The sequence below is a fragment of the Trifolium pratense genome, linkage group LG5 (genome assembly GCF_020283565.1).
Source record: "Trifolium pratense cultivar HEN17-A07 linkage group LG5, ARS_RC_1.1, whole genome shotgun sequence".
NCBI lineage: Eukaryota > Viridiplantae > Streptophyta > Magnoliopsida > Fabales > Fabaceae > Trifolium > Trifolium pratense.
In genome coordinates this window covers 10,141,660-10,161,119 of record NC_060063.1, presented here as the reverse complement: position 1 = coordinate 10,161,119, position 19,460 = coordinate 10,141,660, and the positions used below count along the sequence as shown (strand labels likewise).

The window sequence follows — 19,460 nt, the reverse complement described above, 5'->3', positions numbered from 1 at the left end:
TGTTGAATTTGACTACTCTGATCTTCAACCTTAATGTTGAGATTATTAATGTTCATGAGTAAGTCATTTCTCTCAGCTTGCAGTTTGCCATTGATCTTCTTTTGTTTCTCCAATGCTTTGCAAACTTCTATACTTCTATTGTGAAGATCTTTATAAGTAGCAGCTAGTTCCTCATAAGTTACCTCCTCATCACATGATTCTGAGTCAGATACACAAACTCCTGTTAAAGCATTAACAAATTTGGCAGATTCTTCCTCCTCTGAATCTGTATCAGACCATGAAACCACAAGACTTTTCTTTTGCCTTTTTAGAAAGGTTGGACATTCAGGTCTGATATGGCCAAAACCTTCACATTCATGGCACCTCACTCCTCTTTCATCTTCATTTGTCTTCTTCTGAGAGCTGGACTGTTTGTTGTTGTTGAATCGACCATTTGGCTTGGCCCTTTGATCTACTTTCTTCATCAACTTGTTGAATTGTCTCCCAAGCATAGCCATGGACTCAGCTAAGCTTTCTTCACTTTCAGATTCAACTTGTAAATCATCAGCAGCACTTTTTGAAGCAAAGGCCAGATTCTTATCTTTCTTTTCATTTCTCCTGTTTAGGCCAATTTCATAGGTCTGAAGTGATCCTATGAGTTCATCTAAATTTAGACTTGAAAGATCATGAGCCTCCTCAATAGCTGTCACCTTCATATCAAATCTTTTAGGCAAAGATCTGAGTATTTTTCCAACTAGCTCCTCATCTGAGATAGGTTTTCCAAGTGCATCAAACGAATTTGCAAAGTCAAGCACATTCATCTGAAAGTCATGAATGGTTTCTTCCTCCTTCATTCTGAGATTCTCAAAATTGGTTTTGAGCATCTGAAGTTTAGATAGCTTAACTTTTGATGTTCCTTCATGAGCTTTTCTCAGAATTTCCCAGGCATGCTTAGCAGTAATACATCTCTTAACAAGCCTGAACATGTTTGCATCCACACCATTAAAAATTGCATACAAGGCTTTGGAGTTGCCAAGTGCCAGATCATCCTCATCTTTAGTCCATTCATCATTTGGCTTCTTGACATCAGTTTTATTGCCATCTTTGTCAAGAACCATTGGTGGTTCCCATCCACGTAACACAGCCTTCCATGTCCTGCTGTCAATTGATTTTATGAAAGCCTCCATTTTAGATTTCCAATAATCATAGTTCTCAGGACCTGTCAGTAAGGGGGGTTTAGACACTGACCCTCCTTCTTTATCCATTGTACCAGAAAGTACTCTCCCTGGAGCTCACCCAAAACAACAGAACAGGGTGCCTGCTCTGATGCCAATTGAAATTCTGGTATCACTAGAATGATGTTGCCTAAGATGTCCCAACAACTACTTTGTGGATAATGTTGTTTTCTATTGTTGGCACATCTTATATAACATATAAAAACTGACAGAAAATAAATAAATGGCACAAGTAATTGTTAACCCAGTTCAGCCAACTGCCTACTCTGGGGGATACCAATCCAGGAAGGAAATCCACTAATAGCTCTAGTTACTAAGACCTCCAGCAAACCCTAGGATTTACGCCTTAAACTAAGACCTCCAGCAAACCCTTGGTTTACGCCTTATAACCTCGACACTACTCATGCAACTTCTGCCTAGGAACTCCTAGACATGAGATCCCATCTCACTTCCACTCACACAACACAACCTGTGTTGATTATACAATGTTGGGAAAGATGTGGCGACAACTTGCCAAGACAACACTTCACTTTTGCTTAAAAGCTTCAAGTGAATCACACACGGTAAACTCCGTACTTCAAAGCTTAGGAGTCACCTTAAAATAATAAACTTACTTCTTAACTCGTGTTATAGAATCCACAAGCAAGAATTACAATCAAACAATAAAAGACTCAACAAAGACTCAATATGTGAAACTAATATTTTTCAAATGAGATATCAGTCTTGAGCTTGGTCTTCGTATATATAATGATCTAGCACGCTCCTCTTTCTTCATTACTCGTAGGACGCTCCTTGTAACTCATAAAAGGTGATCTGATTCTCTTTTGATCTTCATCAAGATTGTATATAAACTTTCCAAAAGTGTTTAAGGACTTTATAGGATAATTGTGATCATACCGTTGTACCATTAAGTCTGTCTTATCCTTAAAAACTCCTGATCAGATCAGATCTCCATTACGCGTGCTTTTAAAGTGGATTTCCATATATAGCAGATGCTCTCATAAATGCGCGAGATTTCCTTGAATAAATATGATGTTGTAACATGTTTTCCAACATCTTGTTAGTATATTTGTTTTAGCAAAATTAAGCCAATTCAAATATCCAACATATTACTTGAATTTATAAAATTCTCGATTGATAGAAATTCATCCCTTAAAATAAATTTTATTTTAGTGGCTAGAAATTTTATTTTAGACCTCTTTTTAGGGACCAAACTGATTAACGGAGATGTCTTTAAGGGACCTATTCGGACTTTTTTTTCTTTAAGGGACCTATTTGAACCTTTTTTTCAGGGACCAATCTAAAATCAAAAATGTCTTTAAGTGACATTTTACTAATTAAGCCATTATTCAATAAGCCTAAAGAGTTGACTGTTTCTAGTAAAATGAACAGAGGTACGTAGTAATATGTTTGATACATATATTAATACCTACAATTACACTCCTGAAAATTTTGCAGATTTAGCTTTGCAAATGGTATGGAAAAAGTCAACATTGGCATTGATTCGAAATAACAACAGTGAAACAGGCTTACATGTCTTGGCTAGAAAGCCTTTTGGTCTTGGTAAGTCTTTACAATCACTCTTTTCCAGAAAACAAATAAATCATGAGAATTTTATTGGCCATCCAATTATTTTTATAACGTCAGCTAGAGGACGATAAATTTTTATTTGCTACTTAAATAGTGAAACGGGATGGATAAAAACGGAAACATGTAGGGTGCGCGAGAAGCAAATAAGGCGATAAAAGAAGGTCTTATAAATCATATTCATGTTCTTTTGTTTACTTCCAACTCAGGTCCGACCTACACACATGTGCAATGTGTGTGACGGCCTCGGGCCTCAAAATTTTGAGGTCCTATAATATTAGTTATATATTATTTATACGCATAAAATATCATATTATATTAATAGATTAATTTTAATGCCCTAAAATAATTGTTGTATATTGTTTTTCCTTATATTAATAGTTATATATTATTAATGTTCATAAAATATCATATGAGTATCAATAGATTAGTTATCGATACACATAAATATAGTTCTAGCCCATTTTAATTTTTGCATCAAATTGGGGTCGGATGGGTAGCTCAACTGGTTAAACTAGTTGTATTAAAAATTAAGGAGTTAGAGGTATTCAAGTCATCACAAGGAGAAAAACTAATATAATATTGTAATATATTAACGTAACGATTTGGCATTAAAAAAAAAAATTGCATCAAATTTAATCTTAGATTAGAACGTCCCTTTTTGACGTTATATATAATGATAATTATTTTTTATGTATTTTTTATTTTTTTATTAGGGTCCATTTTTTATTTTCAAACAGGACCTTCAAATAGTCGAAATCAGCCACTCTAACCATTGACCAATTTGAATTCTTCTAAGGGGTTAAATATGTTTGATCTAATAAGATATTTTCTTTCGTATTCCTTTTTAAAAGTTGATATTGTGCGAGGTACGAAATAAATAAAATTTAATACAATATCTTTTAATCTTTATATATCTAATTAACGTACAATATCTTTGTGTAGGCATGGAGATAAGTCCATTATTTCTCCAACTTGTTGGTTGTCTTTGGAACATACTTCTCAATCATGGATGTACAGAAACACATAGGACAATTATAAATCAACCATCAAAAATAACATTTGATGCTACAGAAATTGGAAATTTTCACTTTGTGGCTGAGCTTTTGAGGTCTGAGCCTGATTTAATAAGAGAAGTTGATGACAAAAAAAGAAGCATATTTCACATTGCTGTTCAACATTGTCATTCAAGCATATTTAGTCTAATACATGAATTAGGTTCCTTCAAAGATTCAATTGTAGCACTTGAGGATGATGAAGAAAATAATATATTACATTATGCTGCTAAATTAGCACCTCATTGTCAGCTTAAATTAATTTCAGGAGCAGCTCTTCAAATGACACATGAAATACTATGGTTTGAGGTACATTTCCTACAACTTTATACCATACATATGTCTTATAATATCTTTTGAAGCGCTGAAAAATATACGAACATCAAACACAATACTGACTGATAATGACATGTAGACACTAGTAATAATTTAAGATATTAATAGAAATAATTGAAAGTAGTAACATGTTTGATGGTGGACACTGCAATGTGTCAAAACATCGGACATGCCTTCGATCTAAAATTTCAACGTATAGTCAAATATTTTTATGTATATATTTATTTTTTATTTTGCTTCTTTGAATTTCAGATCTATGGGTATGTTTGATCCGCTAAAAAAATTAAGGGATTAGACAGGACAATACAGTGTTTGATTTTAAAATTGTTCCTCAAATTACCGGATAAATTGGAAATCAATGGACTAAGTAAAAATTTTGTGCTTCACTAAACCACAACACTGCCAAGACAACATTTTTTCTTCCATAAAAGTTGTCTAAAATACTAAAATAATTTTTTTTCCACCAAACATTATGGGAGACAAAATTTATCTAATGCATTAAGTTTGTCTAGTACTATTTTGTCAAGTATGTACTTATTTTTTGGAAATCAAACGGAATTTATATGTGTTTGTTCGATCATTTATTTTATCTAAATTAAAATTTTAAATTTTGTTGTGGTTATGATTTCTTTGGTCGCAATATCTAAGTATATTAGGGATTAGTCTTTGTAGTTGCTCGCAGAGTATACCCGATTTACGTCAAAAATAAAAAAAGTACAGGAAGTGAAAAAGTTAATGTCACCATTAGAAACAAAGAAGAAAAATTGCAATGGCAAAACTCCAGATGATATATTTACTGAGGAGCATAAAGAGCTATTAACAAAAGCAGAGTCTTGGATTGAAAGCACAACAAATTATTGCATTCTTATTTCAACACTCATTTCAACTGGAGTATTTACATCAACATTTAACATACCTGGTGGCTACAACAAAAATACAGGAACACCAAATTATTTACAAAAACAAGCATTTCTTATATTTGCGGTATCGAATGCAACTGCAATGATATCATCCGCAATTTCGATACTAATTTTCTTATCTATTATCATCTCAAGTTATGCAGAGTATGCTTATTTCAAATCACTTCCTTCAAAGTTGCTATGTGGATTGATTGCACAAATCATCTCCATTACAAGCATGATGATAGCTTTTAGTGTTTCATTTTTTATAACATATTGTCATGGTTTGATTTGGGTTCCATATTTTATTTCTGTTTTTGCATTACTTCCTATAGTTTTGTTCAAATTTCTTGTATATCCACTTTGGTTGGATATTATAAGTTCTTCTTATTTTTGTATGTCCCTATTTCAGCCAAGAAGAGGAATTCTTAACTAGTAGGAAAAAGATAGAAATGTAAATTATAGATATGTTTAATATATCCTAGCTAGCTACATGTAGTTTTATATTGTATAGATTTTTCCATATTCATTAAGACATTAAATTTATGGATCTCTCAATTATAAAATGTTTAACATATCTATTTTTCTATCGAATTTGAGACTCAAGTCACACTTAAAATATCAACAGCGAACTACAAAATTAACCGGGTCTTTGTGTTGTAGCTCACACATTAGAGAAAAAGTTTACCTCACACTAAAATATATCATCCGTCACACTTTAGAACTTTAATCGCTTTTGCTTTTATGTAATGGTTGTGTTTGCAACTGTTACAAAATAATGTTTTGTTAAACCTAGACAGTTATGAATAGATCTGCGCCACCATTTGGATTATGAAATTTTATTTAAAATTGCGAGGAAACGAGAGGTATAAAACTTGAACTCTTGGATTGGGTATGCTCTGTTGGAAAAATATTATGATATAGAATTATTATTATTATTAGTGTAAATTACTATTATTATTAGGCTTAAATATGCAAAAGGTTCATGTACTTACAGATCATTTGAGTTTTAGTCCCTGTATTTTAAAATGCTTTCATTTTGCCACTACACTTTCATTTTACTTTAAAAATGGTCCTTGAACCCATTTTTTTTTTGTTGAAGTAAAATGAAAGTGTAGTGGCAAAATGAAATATTTTTAAAATGCAGGGATTAAAACTCAAATGACTCGTAAGTGCAGGAACCTTTTGTATATTTAACCCTTATTATTATTATTATTATTACTATTATTATTATTATAAAATAGTAGGTCTTTTAGGAAATTAAGTTTTGAAACAAATTAGTAATAGATAGCCATTACTTTTATGTTATAATCTTTTTTACCTCTTTCAAATACTGACTTGAGCGTAGGAGTGTTAACATAGGAGTGTTAACATTTTTGCAGGTACCTTTTCCTCCATAAAGACCAAGAAATCTTCTCATCATCATCTTCCATAACTCCTACTAGCTGAATCATCATCACCTAAGACAATCATTTATGAACAACCGGCCAGTTCGTCTTATATAATCATTTATATTTTGAATAATATAAATTTTAATTATTTTTTAAAAAATTATTCTCATATTAACAGATTGATTAGGATTTTAACGGGTTTTAAAAGACTTTTAAATTAAAAAAAATCAAATATGTATCTCATCTAACAATCCCTAACAAACATTATTTTTCAGCTTTTCATCTGACAACTAATTATTCTTCAACTTTTTATTTGTAAGATCGATTGAAATAAATAAATAAATAAAATACAAAATATTAGTGCTGATATAAATCTTATCCATTAAAAATAAAATACACTGGAAAATGTTAATAAAACTAAAAAGTAAAGATCCAACAAGAAATCTAACAAGCACCATAGATACAATCCAAAAACCCGCATGCGATGCAAATTTAAATTGCAAAAAGTTTTCATGCATTAAAGACTATTTATTTTATTGGAATTTAGTTAATTTTAATTATTCGGTTTAACAATAATTAATTAACTAAGTAAATTGTAGAATCAAGAAAAATAAAAAAGCATCTTTTCTTTTTAAAGAGTATATTTTTAGAAACAAAGTTGTTAAGATATGTTTTGGAACATATTTTGGAAAGATATATTCTAATTTTTTAGAAACAATCTTTTAGAAAATTAAGTTTTAAAACAAATCAGTAATAAATAGACATCACTTTTATGATTTTGACTTTTTATGAGTTAATTTTTACGAGAAAAGATCCTCTCCGGTAATTGAGAGGGTCTTGTGCAATCTATGCCGCTCATTTATATTTTAAAATTAAAATTTCTTGTATTAAAATAATAGGTGTGGTCCAGATTTCACAAGAGAGAGCAATTTTTACTACTACAGTCTCCTAATTTTATTGCCCTTATAATTATGAAGGTTGAACTCACCTCATGCGTGTTTTGTCATTTAACAAATAATTGGGTCGCTTTGGTTATTTGAATATGGTATGTAACTATTAGAGCTGTTAAAGGAGCCGACCCGGGGGCCAGGTCATATAAAGGGTCGGTCCAGTCAAGCTCGGTAAATTTCCTAGTCCGACCCGATAAGAAAAGGCTTACATAGGCCAGTCCGACTAATAAAAAAAAAAAGATGCAACTAAATCTATGTTATATTTCTCAACTAAATTTTCAAGAAGGTAATTCATATCGCTATATTTTCTCACATAATTTCCCAAACAACAGTAACATCCTCTTTATCCTCATCAAACAAACAAACAAATCTCTAACAAATAATATCATCCTAATTCAATAAGTTTATTATTATTATTATTACTAGCGGCCAGACAGTGCGCATTTCGCGCTTGTCTGTGTTTATTAAGCAAATTTATGTCAAAAAAAAAAAATAAAAAAATCATGGATTATGTTATTGCGAATTTGTTAATAAAAGATTATATATAATGATAAATTAATTTGAGGCCCCATATTTTTGAGGTCATATGCCAAGATCCAGATTTCCGCTTTTTGTTTAAGTGAATGTTCTCATTTCTTTTGAAAGATATTCAACATTCCAAGTTTCCTTGAAAACTCTTTTGCCTTTTTTACTTTTGTCATCATACACCTCATTAGCAAAGTGTTAGTTCAAGATAAATAATATAATTAGGGTTGTCAATATATTAAAAGCAAACACATCTTATTATTAACTTTTATAAGAAACGTACATATATTGATACAAGAGAAATAAATCTCGACACTCACAACATAATAGCAAAACACACATGAAATAGAACACAGAAAACCAAACTAGGGTCTTATTTAACTTATTAAAAGACTAAAGCATATAGAGCTAATTCAAACGTATGATATAGCTCCATATTATTGTCTGCAATACTTGACCCATAAAATCAAATATTAGTTACCGGCTATATATAGATATAGCTAGCAACTAATTAGTTTGTACAAGGAGGCGTTGCAATAAGATCTCCAGGAGGAAACCTTTGTTCTCACCAGGGACAGGAATTGCAGAGTCGTTAGCATTCCAAATAAAAATACCAGGGAGTTTTGATTTCTTCTTGAGCAATTTGCAGCCACCAATGAAGATCTCCCACGACATCTTATCATCTGCAGGGTCAGTGCTAAGTCCTGGAAGGACTTTTTCAGGACAATAAGCCTTTTCTGCCTCATTGTAGAGGTTTACAAATTCATCAGATGAGGATATAACGTAAGGGTTGTTGTAGAATTTGTAGTCAACCCAATTAATGTCATCTTTATTTGCCGAATACAAATTGAGGTAGTGGGTATCATTGTTAGGTGATGGGGCAATGGACACCACATTGATACGTAGATCAGTATTATATTTGAGCTCTGTTATGACCCTTCCGAGGTAGTTGGCAAAACGACGGTCAGATTCAGAACCGTGGATATACTGATAATTAATGTCAATGCCATCAATTGTGTTGTCGCCGCTTGAACTCTTGTATTTTCCAATGATCCTTTTGAGTGATTCTACAGCCTTCTTACTCCATTCTTCAAGGCCCGTAAGAGGATCGAATGGAGTTTTAGAGTCACGACCTCCAATGCTTATTACCACCTTAACATTCGCATATTTTTCCTTCATTGTTCTCACATCATCTGGACCGAAGTAATCAACATTCCAACTTTCCTTGAAAACTCCGGTTCCTTTATTACTGTTGTCATACTCCTCACTGGCAAAGCCCAAAATGAAGTGAAATTCATTGATATCGGAGTTGATGATTTCAGTTGGAAAATTACGTAAAACTTTTGAGGATGGCTTCACACCAATGTATTCACGAAAGATAGACATTTTGATAATTTGACTGAATTAGAGAAGGAGATTATATAATTGGCTTTTTAGATTGGTTGTGGTTTGATCTAATGACCAACTCTTGTTGCCCTTTTATAATACTACGCAGCTCCTATTAGATAATGCAAATCAATATGATTTTTGTCGCCATTCAAAAAAAAATATCCACTTCTTGTCACAACCGTATTGAATTAATTCGTTCAATAGGACAAGTACTATGCTTCAACTGATCAGTGCTATTATTTCCTAACAACCATAGTGTGAACATAAATTTGAGGTTTCACTACTAAAAATTCTCAATATTATCATGGTAATTATAATTGGAGTAGTCCCAGTGTACTCATAAATTTGAGGTTTCACTACTAAAAATTCTCAATATTAATCTGAATTGGATCGGTCATTAAATCAGTGTACTCATAAATTTGACGTTGATTTCACTACTAAAATCTCTATTTTCCTACTAATTTAGACCCGTTATTAACATGTTCCTTTATTTAAACCAGTCATTAGTCATAACTTCATAAGTCAAGAATTAGTTGATTTAAATTGTGTTATAATTAATTGACACAACGATCAATTTACTTAGTTTATTAAAAAGTGATTAGTGGAACAAAAACTCAAACTATTGTTGCTTTACTATAAATATGATCATTTTAAAAAATAAAAATAAAAGTTAAAATTATTAATTTCTTTATCGTTAAGCATGAAGGAGAATGAATGCAATGTGTATTTTTTTAAGCAAGAAAGAGTGCGAAAGTGTTTTAGCGTGAGACGTTAACCGCAACAACTCACATCATGTGAGAAATTTAAATCTTATAATAAAAAGTCATATTTTGACTATATATGTCATCATATTTCAATTCTAGTTTATAATAATACATCTATATATATATATATAGGAGAATAGTTAGTATGCCTCAACTCTGTGGTATTATTTCCTAACAACCATAGTGTGAACATATATAATTAGAGGTATTATTTCCTAACAACCATAGTGTGAACATATATAATATTGGTATGAAGTTTACACGGTCATTAGCGATGACTAATTTTCGTCTGGGAATCTGTGGAGCACACAAGATAGGTTTTTTCCTCCCTATCGAATTTTTTTCATACGCATGCTAGTAATCAAACTTCAGACTACATACTTAAGGGACCAAGACTTTTACCACTAGGATTGATTCATTATTGATGTCATCCAACTTAATTTACTTACACCTACAATGACTTTATATAAATTAAATCTATATGTACTTTATTTTTGGGTACATAAATCTATATATACTATTGGTTAAATTGAATTCAAAATTGTTGTTGAGTAGATAAAATAACATTAATAGTTATTTTGCAACCTTTATTAAAAAGATTTTAATTATATTACTTGAATTTATAAAATTCTCGATTGATAGAAATTCATCCCTTAAAATAAATTTTATTTTAGTGGCTAGAAATTTTATTTTAGACCTCTTTTTAGGGACCAAACTGATTAACGGAGATGTCTTTAAGGGACCTATTCGGACTTTTTTTTCTTTAAGGGACCTATTTGGACCTTTTTTTCAGGGACCAATCTAAAATCAAAAATGTCTTTAAGTGACCATTTTACTAATTAAGCCATTATTCAATAAGCCTAAAGAGTTGACTGTTTCTAGTAAAATGAACAGAGGTACGTAGTAATATGTTTGATACATATATTAATACCTACAATTACACTCCTGAAAATTTTGCAGATTTAGCTTTGCAAATGGTATGGAAAAAGTCAACATTGGCATTGATTCGAAATAACAACAGTGAAGCAGGCTTACATGCAGTGGCGGAGCCACAGTAGGGGCAAGGGGTGGCCACAGTCCCCCCCAATATTTCCAACTTTTTTTTACACTATATTGATATACTATTAAATTAGGCTTATGTACATTTTTTATTTGCCTGATAAAAAGCCATATCCTTGATCACATAAAAGAATATTAAAATAGACATATATGAAAGATTACTACTCCCATTTTATCATAGATTTAATTTGTATTTATGAATAGATAAAATAATTCTTACACCAACATTAATCATAAATGTTGAATTATTAAAATATGATTTTTTTTTACCGTGATATTTAGTTAGGTATCAATATCTCATAGACAAAATGCATTTAAAATGACATTTTAATATAATTAATATAAAATATGACATGACATTCAATTTTATCTATGAGAGTATTCAACTAAATTCCGAAGTACCAAAGTATTCATCTTATTAAAAAAATACTCATCGTTAATAATATCTTTCTAAAAGAGATACGTTTACTGGAAAAATATTGTATCAAAATGAATTTTTTTTACTATAATTTTTATAATCTCTTTTTAAGTGTTTTTTTTGTCTTTTCACATGATATATTTCTTCGCACTGCTATATTCTAAATGTAATTGAAAAAATTAAGGTTAAAGATGGTTAGGTAAAAAATAATTCACTTATTTCATTTACTTATAAATTCTAAAATTATTTGTATATATTGAACACTTAAAATTTATTTTTCCTCTTCGAAATTAAACTTGTTGGACTTGGTCCCCCCAAGTTTTAATTCCTGGCTCCGCCCCTACTTACATGTCTTGGCTAGAAAGCCTTTTGGTCTTGGTAAGTCTTTACAATCACTCTTTTCCAGAAAACAAATAAATCATGAGAATTTTATTGGCCATCCAATTATTTTTATAACGTCAGCTAGAGGACGATAAATTTTTATTTGCTACTTAAATAGTGAAACGGGATGGATAAAAACGGAAACATGTAGGGTGCGCGAGAAGCAAATAAGGCGATAAAAGAAGGTCTTATAAATCATATTCATGTTCTTTTGTTTACTTCCTACTCAGGTCCGACCTACACACATGTGCAATGTGTGTGACGGCTTCGGGCCTCAAAATTTTGAGGTCCTATAATATTAGTTATATATTATTTATACGCATAAAATATCATATTATATTAATAGATTAATTTTAATGCCCTAAAATAATTGTTGTATATTGTTTTTCCTTATATTAATAGTTATATATTATTAATGTTCATAAAATATCATATGAGTATCAATAGATTAGTTATCGATACACATAAATATAGTTCTAGCCCATTTTAATTTTTGCATCAAATTGGGGTCGGATGGGTAGCTCAACTGGTTAAACTAGTTGTATTAAAAATTAAGGAGTTAGAGGTATTCAAGTCATCACAAGGAGAAAAACTAATATAATATTGTAATATATTAACGTAACGATTTGGCATTAAAAAAAAAAATTGCATCAAATTTAATCTTATATTAGAACGTCCCTTTTTGACGTTATATATAATGATAATTATTTTTTATGTATTTTTTATTTTTTTATTAGGGTCCATTTTTAATATTCAAACAGAACCTTCAAATAGTCGAAATCAGCCGCATTTCTACTCTAACCATTGACCAATTTGAATTCTTCTAAGGGGTTAAATATGTTTGATCTAATAAGATATTTTCTTTCGTATTCCTTTTTAAAAGTTGATATTGTGCGAGGTACGAAATAAATAAAATTTAATTATTATTTGATACCAAGTACAATATCTTTTAATCTTTACATATCTAATTAACGTAGAATATCTTTGTGTAGGCATGGAGATAAGTCCATTATTTCTCCAACTTGTTGGTTGTCTTTGGAACATACTTCTCAATCATGGATGTACAGAAACACATAGGACAATTATAAATCAACCATCAAAAATAACATTTGATGCTACAGAAATTGGAAATTTTCACTTTGTGGCTGAGCTTTTGAGGTCTGAGCCTGATTTAATAAGAGAAGTTGATGACAAAAAAAGAAGCATATTTCACATTGCTGTTCAACATTGTCATTCAAGCATATTTAGTCTAATACATGAATTAGGCTCTTTCAAAGATTCAATTGTAGCACTTGAGGATGATGAAGAAAATAATATATTACATTATGCTGCTAAATTAGCACCTCATTGTCAGCTTAAATTAATTTCAGGAGCAGCTCTTCAAATGACTCATGAAATACTATGGTTTGAGGTACATTTCCTACAACTTTATACCATACATATGTCTTATAATATCTTTTGAAGCGCTGAAAAATATACGAACATCAAACACAATACTGACTGATAATGACATGTAGACACTAGTAATAATTTAAGATATTAATAGAAATAATTGAAAGTAGTAACATGTTTGATGGTGGACACTACAATGTGTCAAAACATCGGACATGCCTTCGATCTAAAATTTCAACGTATAGTCAAATATTTTTATGTATATATTTATTTTTTATTTTGCTTCTTTGAATTTCAGATCTATGGGTATGTTTAATTGGCTAAAAAATTAAGAGATTAGACAGTACAATACAGTTTTTGATTTTACAATTGTTCCTAAAATTACTGGATAAATTGGAAATCAATGGACTAAGTAAAAATTTTGTGCTTCACTAAACCACAAGACTGCCAAGACAACATTTTTTCTTCCATACAAGTTGTCTAAAGTACTAAAATAATTTTTTGTCCACCAAATATCATGGGAGACAAAATTTATCCAATGCATTAAGTTTGTCTAGTACTATTTTGTCAAGTATGTACTTACTTTTTGGGAATCAAACCAAATTTATATAAAATTTATATCGGTTAAAACGTTATTGAGAGGTGTAACATTTGGTGTCAAACTAGTTGGTGTCAACGGATCCTGACTCTATTATTATTATTATTATTATTATTATTATTATTATTATTATTATTATTATTATTATTATTATTACAAAAAAAATTAAAAAAAATACAGAGTTATCTAAACTGAGTTTCGATCAGTCTCGTTACGTCTCGTATCGCTCTCACTCTAGATCACTCTCACTCTCATTCTCAAATCGCTCTCGATCGTTCCCCAAAAATTTCAACACAAATCGTTCCTCAAAGTTCACTCTCAAATCGTTCGAAGTCGCAGTTCATTGTTCGTTATTCCAACTCAATCGGAATCGTTCATCTTTCTCATCTGAAATTTGTTCAAAATCGCATTTTGTAAAGATTCAATTTGAGGTAATGCTCTAAATATTAAGCGATTCAATTTGTGTTTTGTTGTCTAATGTTTTTTATTGATAGAGCTTGTGATTTTAGGGTTTAAGTTTGGGGTTCAATGTGCTATTTTTACTTATTCCTTCCCTAGTCATAACTTCTTGTACTGATTTTAGGGTTATGTCAGCATTTGAATTTTGAAACTCAACCATATATTCAGAGGTTATTGGACCCGCGGCAATTCAGTTGATGTTAGTGTTATCAGTTGCTGATTGCGAAAAATAGCAATTTGTTCAAATTCTGCTATGCAACAATGCTATAGTTTCTTAATAACCACTACCTTTAGCTAATACACGAAAGTGCCTACCATGATTTTTCTGTCAATAACGAATGATCGGTTTAACCGAAGAACTAAATTATTCTTTCTCATGGTCTAAAGTCAATATGGGGATCTTTTGACTGCATGTTTTTCATATTGTATTGTAAAAGAATAGCGATTTGTTCAAATTCCGCCCATGCTATAGCGCCGCTATTTGACAACACTAGTTGATGTCAGATGCAATCACTTTGCTATGGCCGAACTGTATTTTCAGTTTGGTTCGATTTGGTTGCATCTTTTTTTTTTTAAACTGAAAACCCGTCTTCTACATTATATTTGAGAATTGAGAGAGAAAAGGTGTTAATATTAATACAGGTGAAACTATAGTAATATTAATAGTGGTGAAAATTGGAGTAAGAACTAAGTAGCCTCATGTCCGTTTTGGTTGTATAAATATTAGTTTGTTTTCTTGTAATTGCATATGTTAAATTATATAATTTAGTTAATTCCAAAATATCTATTGTCCAATGAAGGGGAAGAAGCAGACATGGAATGCGTGGTTCAGGGAATTATAGAGACACAGGTCAGTGAGTTTGTATCTTCTTTAAAATTTCAATTATTATTAGTATATGTTAGGCATCCCATAAACATTTTGTTAGAATATTAGAAAATATCTTTTATACATTATAAGGTTAATTTTTATATTACTTTTATTGTTTTGATGATTTGTTTCCTAATTTCTCTATTTGATTAATATTGAGTCTATTTTTTGAAGAAACAAGATTGAGTCTATTAAATAGGGATTATTGTTTAGTCTTTTGTATCAAGTTACTATCAAGCTATTATGAATAATATTCAAACTCTTATTATTTCTCTCATCTTTGTGTCTAAAATCCCCACATTCAACAACATTGTATTCACAGCCTGTTGATCTTGTTGGTAGCTGCAACATTGCCCTGTTCAATCTATTATATTTCCTTTTAATGTTGGTTAGTTGATAGGGTTCACATCACAAAAGTAGAGAAAATGGATATGAAAAGGGAAATAGCAATTGTATTAATGAAACAGGGAAACAATTACAATGTGTAGCAATGGTGAAATAACAAAATAAAGGTAAGAAAGTAACAAACTAGTAGAGAGATTCTACTAGCCCCAAAGCACTAAGTGCCCCAAATCACTAACAAGTGATCCCATACAAATAACAGAATTCTCAGATGATTATTCTCTATCACTAACACCACTTATATAGCTATAATCCCATGCACACCATGCCTCAATTGGCCACGTCATCATTCTCTATGCTCTTCTCTTGGTTTGGGCCTAGTGTCAAGGCCCATCTCTTGATCCATGTTTCTATAAATAGTTAGCACCTAGCTATGAAATATGAAAGTCCAGTGTGTGGCTAAGTTTGATTTATTTAGATATTCAGTAATGACGTGTGTGTACTTCTGCAATGTGCTATGTGTAATTCATTCAAAAGGCTAGTGGTAGCACTAACTCACTTTTGGATGTTTTAAAACATCAGGAAAATGTGTAGATGCAGATGCACAAACTTTTTCTTGTATCCTTATCCTTACACTATAGATTTCTATTAATAATTAAAGGTCCATCGCAAGTCTCACATTTTAAACTTCTCTTATCAATATATTTCTCTTAATAATTAAAGATCCTTACACTATAGATTTGAGTATTTTTTTGTAAAATAACTTGATCCTCTCTAATGTAACAGTATTTATTTCTTTTCAACACTTACTTTTGTGTAAAGTAGCCTCAGTATACATGAATATGATGGTATAGTATCCTATGATTTTGTTTGGATCTGGAATCTCTGCATGAAAGACGCTTTCTTTCTCATGGCCAGTATTGCTCACAATTACATCTAATTTACCTCTGCACTCATTAGAACTGTGATATTATTTCATGGAAGACACAATATTATGCTCTTCATTGAACATAAAGAATAAATTAATCTTTTTATTGCGGGATATATGCATGAGTTGTGCTTTAAGATTATCAAAAAGTATTACTATTACATTTTTTTAGCATGTCGAGGAAATACCCCATGAAGGACTGTATTCAAGACAACTTCGACATTTGATATTGTTTCTTTTGCAGCATGTCGAGGCTCTTGAGATTCTTCTTCAAGGACTATGTGGTGTTCAGAGAGAACGATTAAGAATCCATGAATTGTTCCTCAAGAATAATCCTAACTTGGGTTAGTGTTTTCTTCCAATATGTTAATCTGTGGCCAACAATATTTTGTTGTTGCGGAAGTAATGTGATTTAAAAGGAAATAGGATCATTTTTCTGGGAACAATAAATTAAAATAACTTAATCGGAAGCAGAGAAACAGATGTCGCTACAAAATAACGGCTTCAGTTGCACTCCATGTCTAAGAAAGTTGTCAAATTGGATGTGAATTGTGTTTTAGTCTGAAAATGTAATTATATAAGTGATTGGTCGTCTTACAAACCGGTTTTGTAAGAGTAGAGTTAGTTACAACTCACAACCCAAATTCTAAGAGAAAGCAAGCCCCGAGAGTGTTTGTGAGAAGAACAATATTGAAAATAGTGAAAACAATTATATTCATAATAGTTTCACACCCAACCCCATCAAAGCAGTAACAGAGCACTTCTTCCTATAAACTTGCCCAATATTGAAAATTACTTCATACTCCCTCCGGTCCTAATTATAAGAGAATTTTTTACTTTTTAGGTTCATTGGAAAACTAATGTATTTGGACTATATTATATTTTAGATACATTAGCATTTCAATGAACCTAAAACGTAAAAGTTATCTATAATTAGAACTAGAGGGAGTATTATGAGGAAATACCCATGATTCGTTGGAATCCCCAGAAAGAGTTTTACAGATAACCAGACAAGATATGATCAACCACTGCAAGACAAAACTGGTTAACATTTTGTGAATGTTGTATGCATATAATGTATAATCTATATTAATTGTTTTCCCTCATAGTATGCATTAATATATTAATTTAGGCATTTTCTTGGTCAGTCAATTAGCATCTAAATGGCATGACCAGTTTTTACCTGAGGTGTACTTTGGTATTGGCTTTCTTACAGAGGAACTGATTTGATTACTTTCACAGTTTTACATGTCAGGGTTACTTGTGTTACTCTTTCTGTTCTGTGACATGGAAGAAGTATATGGTTGTTGAAGTTGTAGGTTTAATCGTTATAGCATATTTCGTAGTTAGAGTTGAAAAGTTCTGAAATCTTCAATAATTCCCAATATTTTTTACTAGTTTACTTCAGCAAGGCGTATATCTAATTTTCATGAATATTTCATATTCCAGCCTTTTGTCAAATTGATCATAATCTTTTTCCTTTTCTTATAGGCACGGGATCCTCTGAGGTTCGACTTTTATGTGATTTAGAGCAAACTGAACCCTCATGGTAAATAATTCAATTTCAGGTCTATCACTTGTTGGGACTTTTTCCATATCCATATATACATTTAACGTGTGCTTGATGACCTGTTCAGGACTGTTAGACATGTTGGTGGTGCAATGAGGGGTGCTGGTGCTGACCAAATTTCAGTTCTGGTTAGGACAATGGTAGAAAGCAAAGTGAGCAAGAATGTGCTTCGCATGTTCTATGTACTGGGCTATAGGTTAGACCATGAGCTGTTGAGGGTGGGGTTTTCCTTCCAGTTCAATAGGGGGGCACAAATCACTGTAACGGTTTCGTCAGTCAATAAAATGCTGAAGCTGCATGCCACTGACGAGGCTGTGCCAGTAACACCTGGCATACAGATGGTTGAAGTAACAGCCCCTGCTTCTGCTGAAAACTATACTGAAGTTGCTGCTGCTGTTCAATCCTTTTGTGAATACCTTGCCCCGTAAGAAACTTCTACTCTCTTCTCAATTGTATATATCTCCATCCTTGCTGTAGATTCGCGACTACACTTTTTATTTTTAATGCTGTAGAAGGCATAGCATATCATGTTTTTGTTTGTTCTTTCATTTTGAATTTGATCATTGACACATGCAACTTTTTGGTTTTAATTTCTCAGGCTTCTGCATCTGTCCAAACCAGGCGTTTCAACTGGTGTGGTTCCTACCGCTGCAGCTGCTGCTGCATCTCTAATGTCTGATGGTGGGGGTACACCTTTGTAGTTGTCCAGTAATGTTAATGTATGCACATAAGCATAACTTGATGTATGTTAAAATTTCATGGCCCTACTATTTTGTCTTTGGAAATAGGAACTTGTAGTGGACAAGGTTATGTGAAAGACTAAAATGATAGAAAGATGTTTTCATGCTCAATAGTCAATGAGTTGGTAGGGAATGAGTAATTTTGAATGTGGTTAGGGGGATCCATCAAGTTTATGATTCAATGACTGAATTTGTGGATATTGTTATGTATAAAATAGGTTCGGTTTAATTTGAGATAAGTCGGTTTACATTACACTTTCACTAAAGATGTTTTCTCTTTAGGGCCCATGGTTCTTTTTTTCCCCTATGGATTTTACTTTTTTGCCCTTCAATAAAAACTTCGGTTTTTACGAATCGAATATTTTTGCCTTGAAATAAAAATCCGGTTTCTGTTAACCGAATTTTTCCTGAATTTGAACTAGAAAAAACTTCGGTTTCTGCGAACCTAAGTTTTTATCAAGGGCAAAATTGAAATATTTAGGGGTATAAAAGATACTTGAGGAGCCTAAAGAGAAAACATCTTCACTAAATAATCTTTAAATAATGTACCATTGAATGTACCATTGATTTGAGTTGGGAGGATCATTTCAAGATA

The 19,460-nt window shown here is 31.6% G+C and overlaps 4 protein-coding genes across 5 annotated transcripts; 3 read left to right on the top strand and 1 right to left on the bottom strand.

Annotated features, from left to right (window-relative positions):
• The first annotated feature begins 2,653 nt into the window (after positions 1 to 2,653).
• LOC123884832 (ankyrin repeat-containing protein At2g01680-like) lies at positions 2,654 to 5,643 on the top strand. Its single transcript, XM_045934065.1, has 3 exons — positions 2,654 to 2,777; positions 3,747 to 4,165; positions 4,913 to 5,643. Exons 1-3 carry the CDS (start codon positions 2,687 to 2,689, stop codon positions 5,525 to 5,527), a joined length of 1,125 nt encoding a protein of 374 aa, XP_045790021.1. The 5' UTR covers positions 2,654 to 2,686; the 3' UTR covers positions 5,528 to 5,643.
• A 2,550-nt stretch (positions 5,644 to 8,193) lies between these two features.
• On the bottom strand, positions 8,194 to 9,407 carry LOC123885074 (chitinase 1-like). The gene has a single exon (XM_045934296.1). It carries the CDS (start codon positions 9,341 to 9,343, stop codon positions 8,465 to 8,467), a length of 879 nt encoding a protein of 292 aa, XP_045790252.1. The 5' UTR covers positions 9,344 to 9,407; the 3' UTR covers positions 8,194 to 8,464.
• Positions 9,408 to 10,996: 1,589 nt separating this feature from the next.
• LOC123886023 lies at positions 10,997 to 13,676 on the top strand. Its single transcript, XM_045935359.1, has 5 exons — positions 10,997 to 11,006; positions 11,071 to 11,145; positions 11,936 to 11,965; positions 12,961 to 13,379; positions 13,659 to 13,676. Exons 1-5 carry the CDS (start codon positions 10,997 to 10,999, stop codon positions 13,674 to 13,676), a joined length of 552 nt encoding a protein of 183 aa, XP_045791315.1.
• A 458-nt stretch (positions 13,677 to 14,134) lies between these two features.
• LOC123885516 (mediator of RNA polymerase II transcription subunit 18) lies at positions 14,135 to 19,104 on the top strand. 2 transcript variants are annotated; one of them, XM_045934798.1, is made up of 6 exons: positions 14,135 to 14,389; positions 15,218 to 15,267; positions 16,800 to 16,899; positions 18,047 to 18,104; positions 18,193 to 18,549; positions 18,724 to 19,104. In XM_045934798.1, exons 2-6 carry the CDS (start codon positions 15,232 to 15,234, stop codon positions 18,824 to 18,826), a joined length of 654 nt encoding a protein of 217 aa, XP_045790754.1. In that variant the 5' UTR covers positions 14,135 to 14,389; positions 15,218 to 15,231; the 3' UTR covers positions 18,827 to 19,104. The 2 variants fall into 2 exon arrangements, with proteins under 2 accessions (XP_045790754.1, XP_045790753.1); XM_045934797.1 differs by having other exon boundaries at positions 14,142 to 14,389; positions 16,728 to 16,899.
• Positions 19,105 to 19,460: the final 356 nt, after the last annotated feature.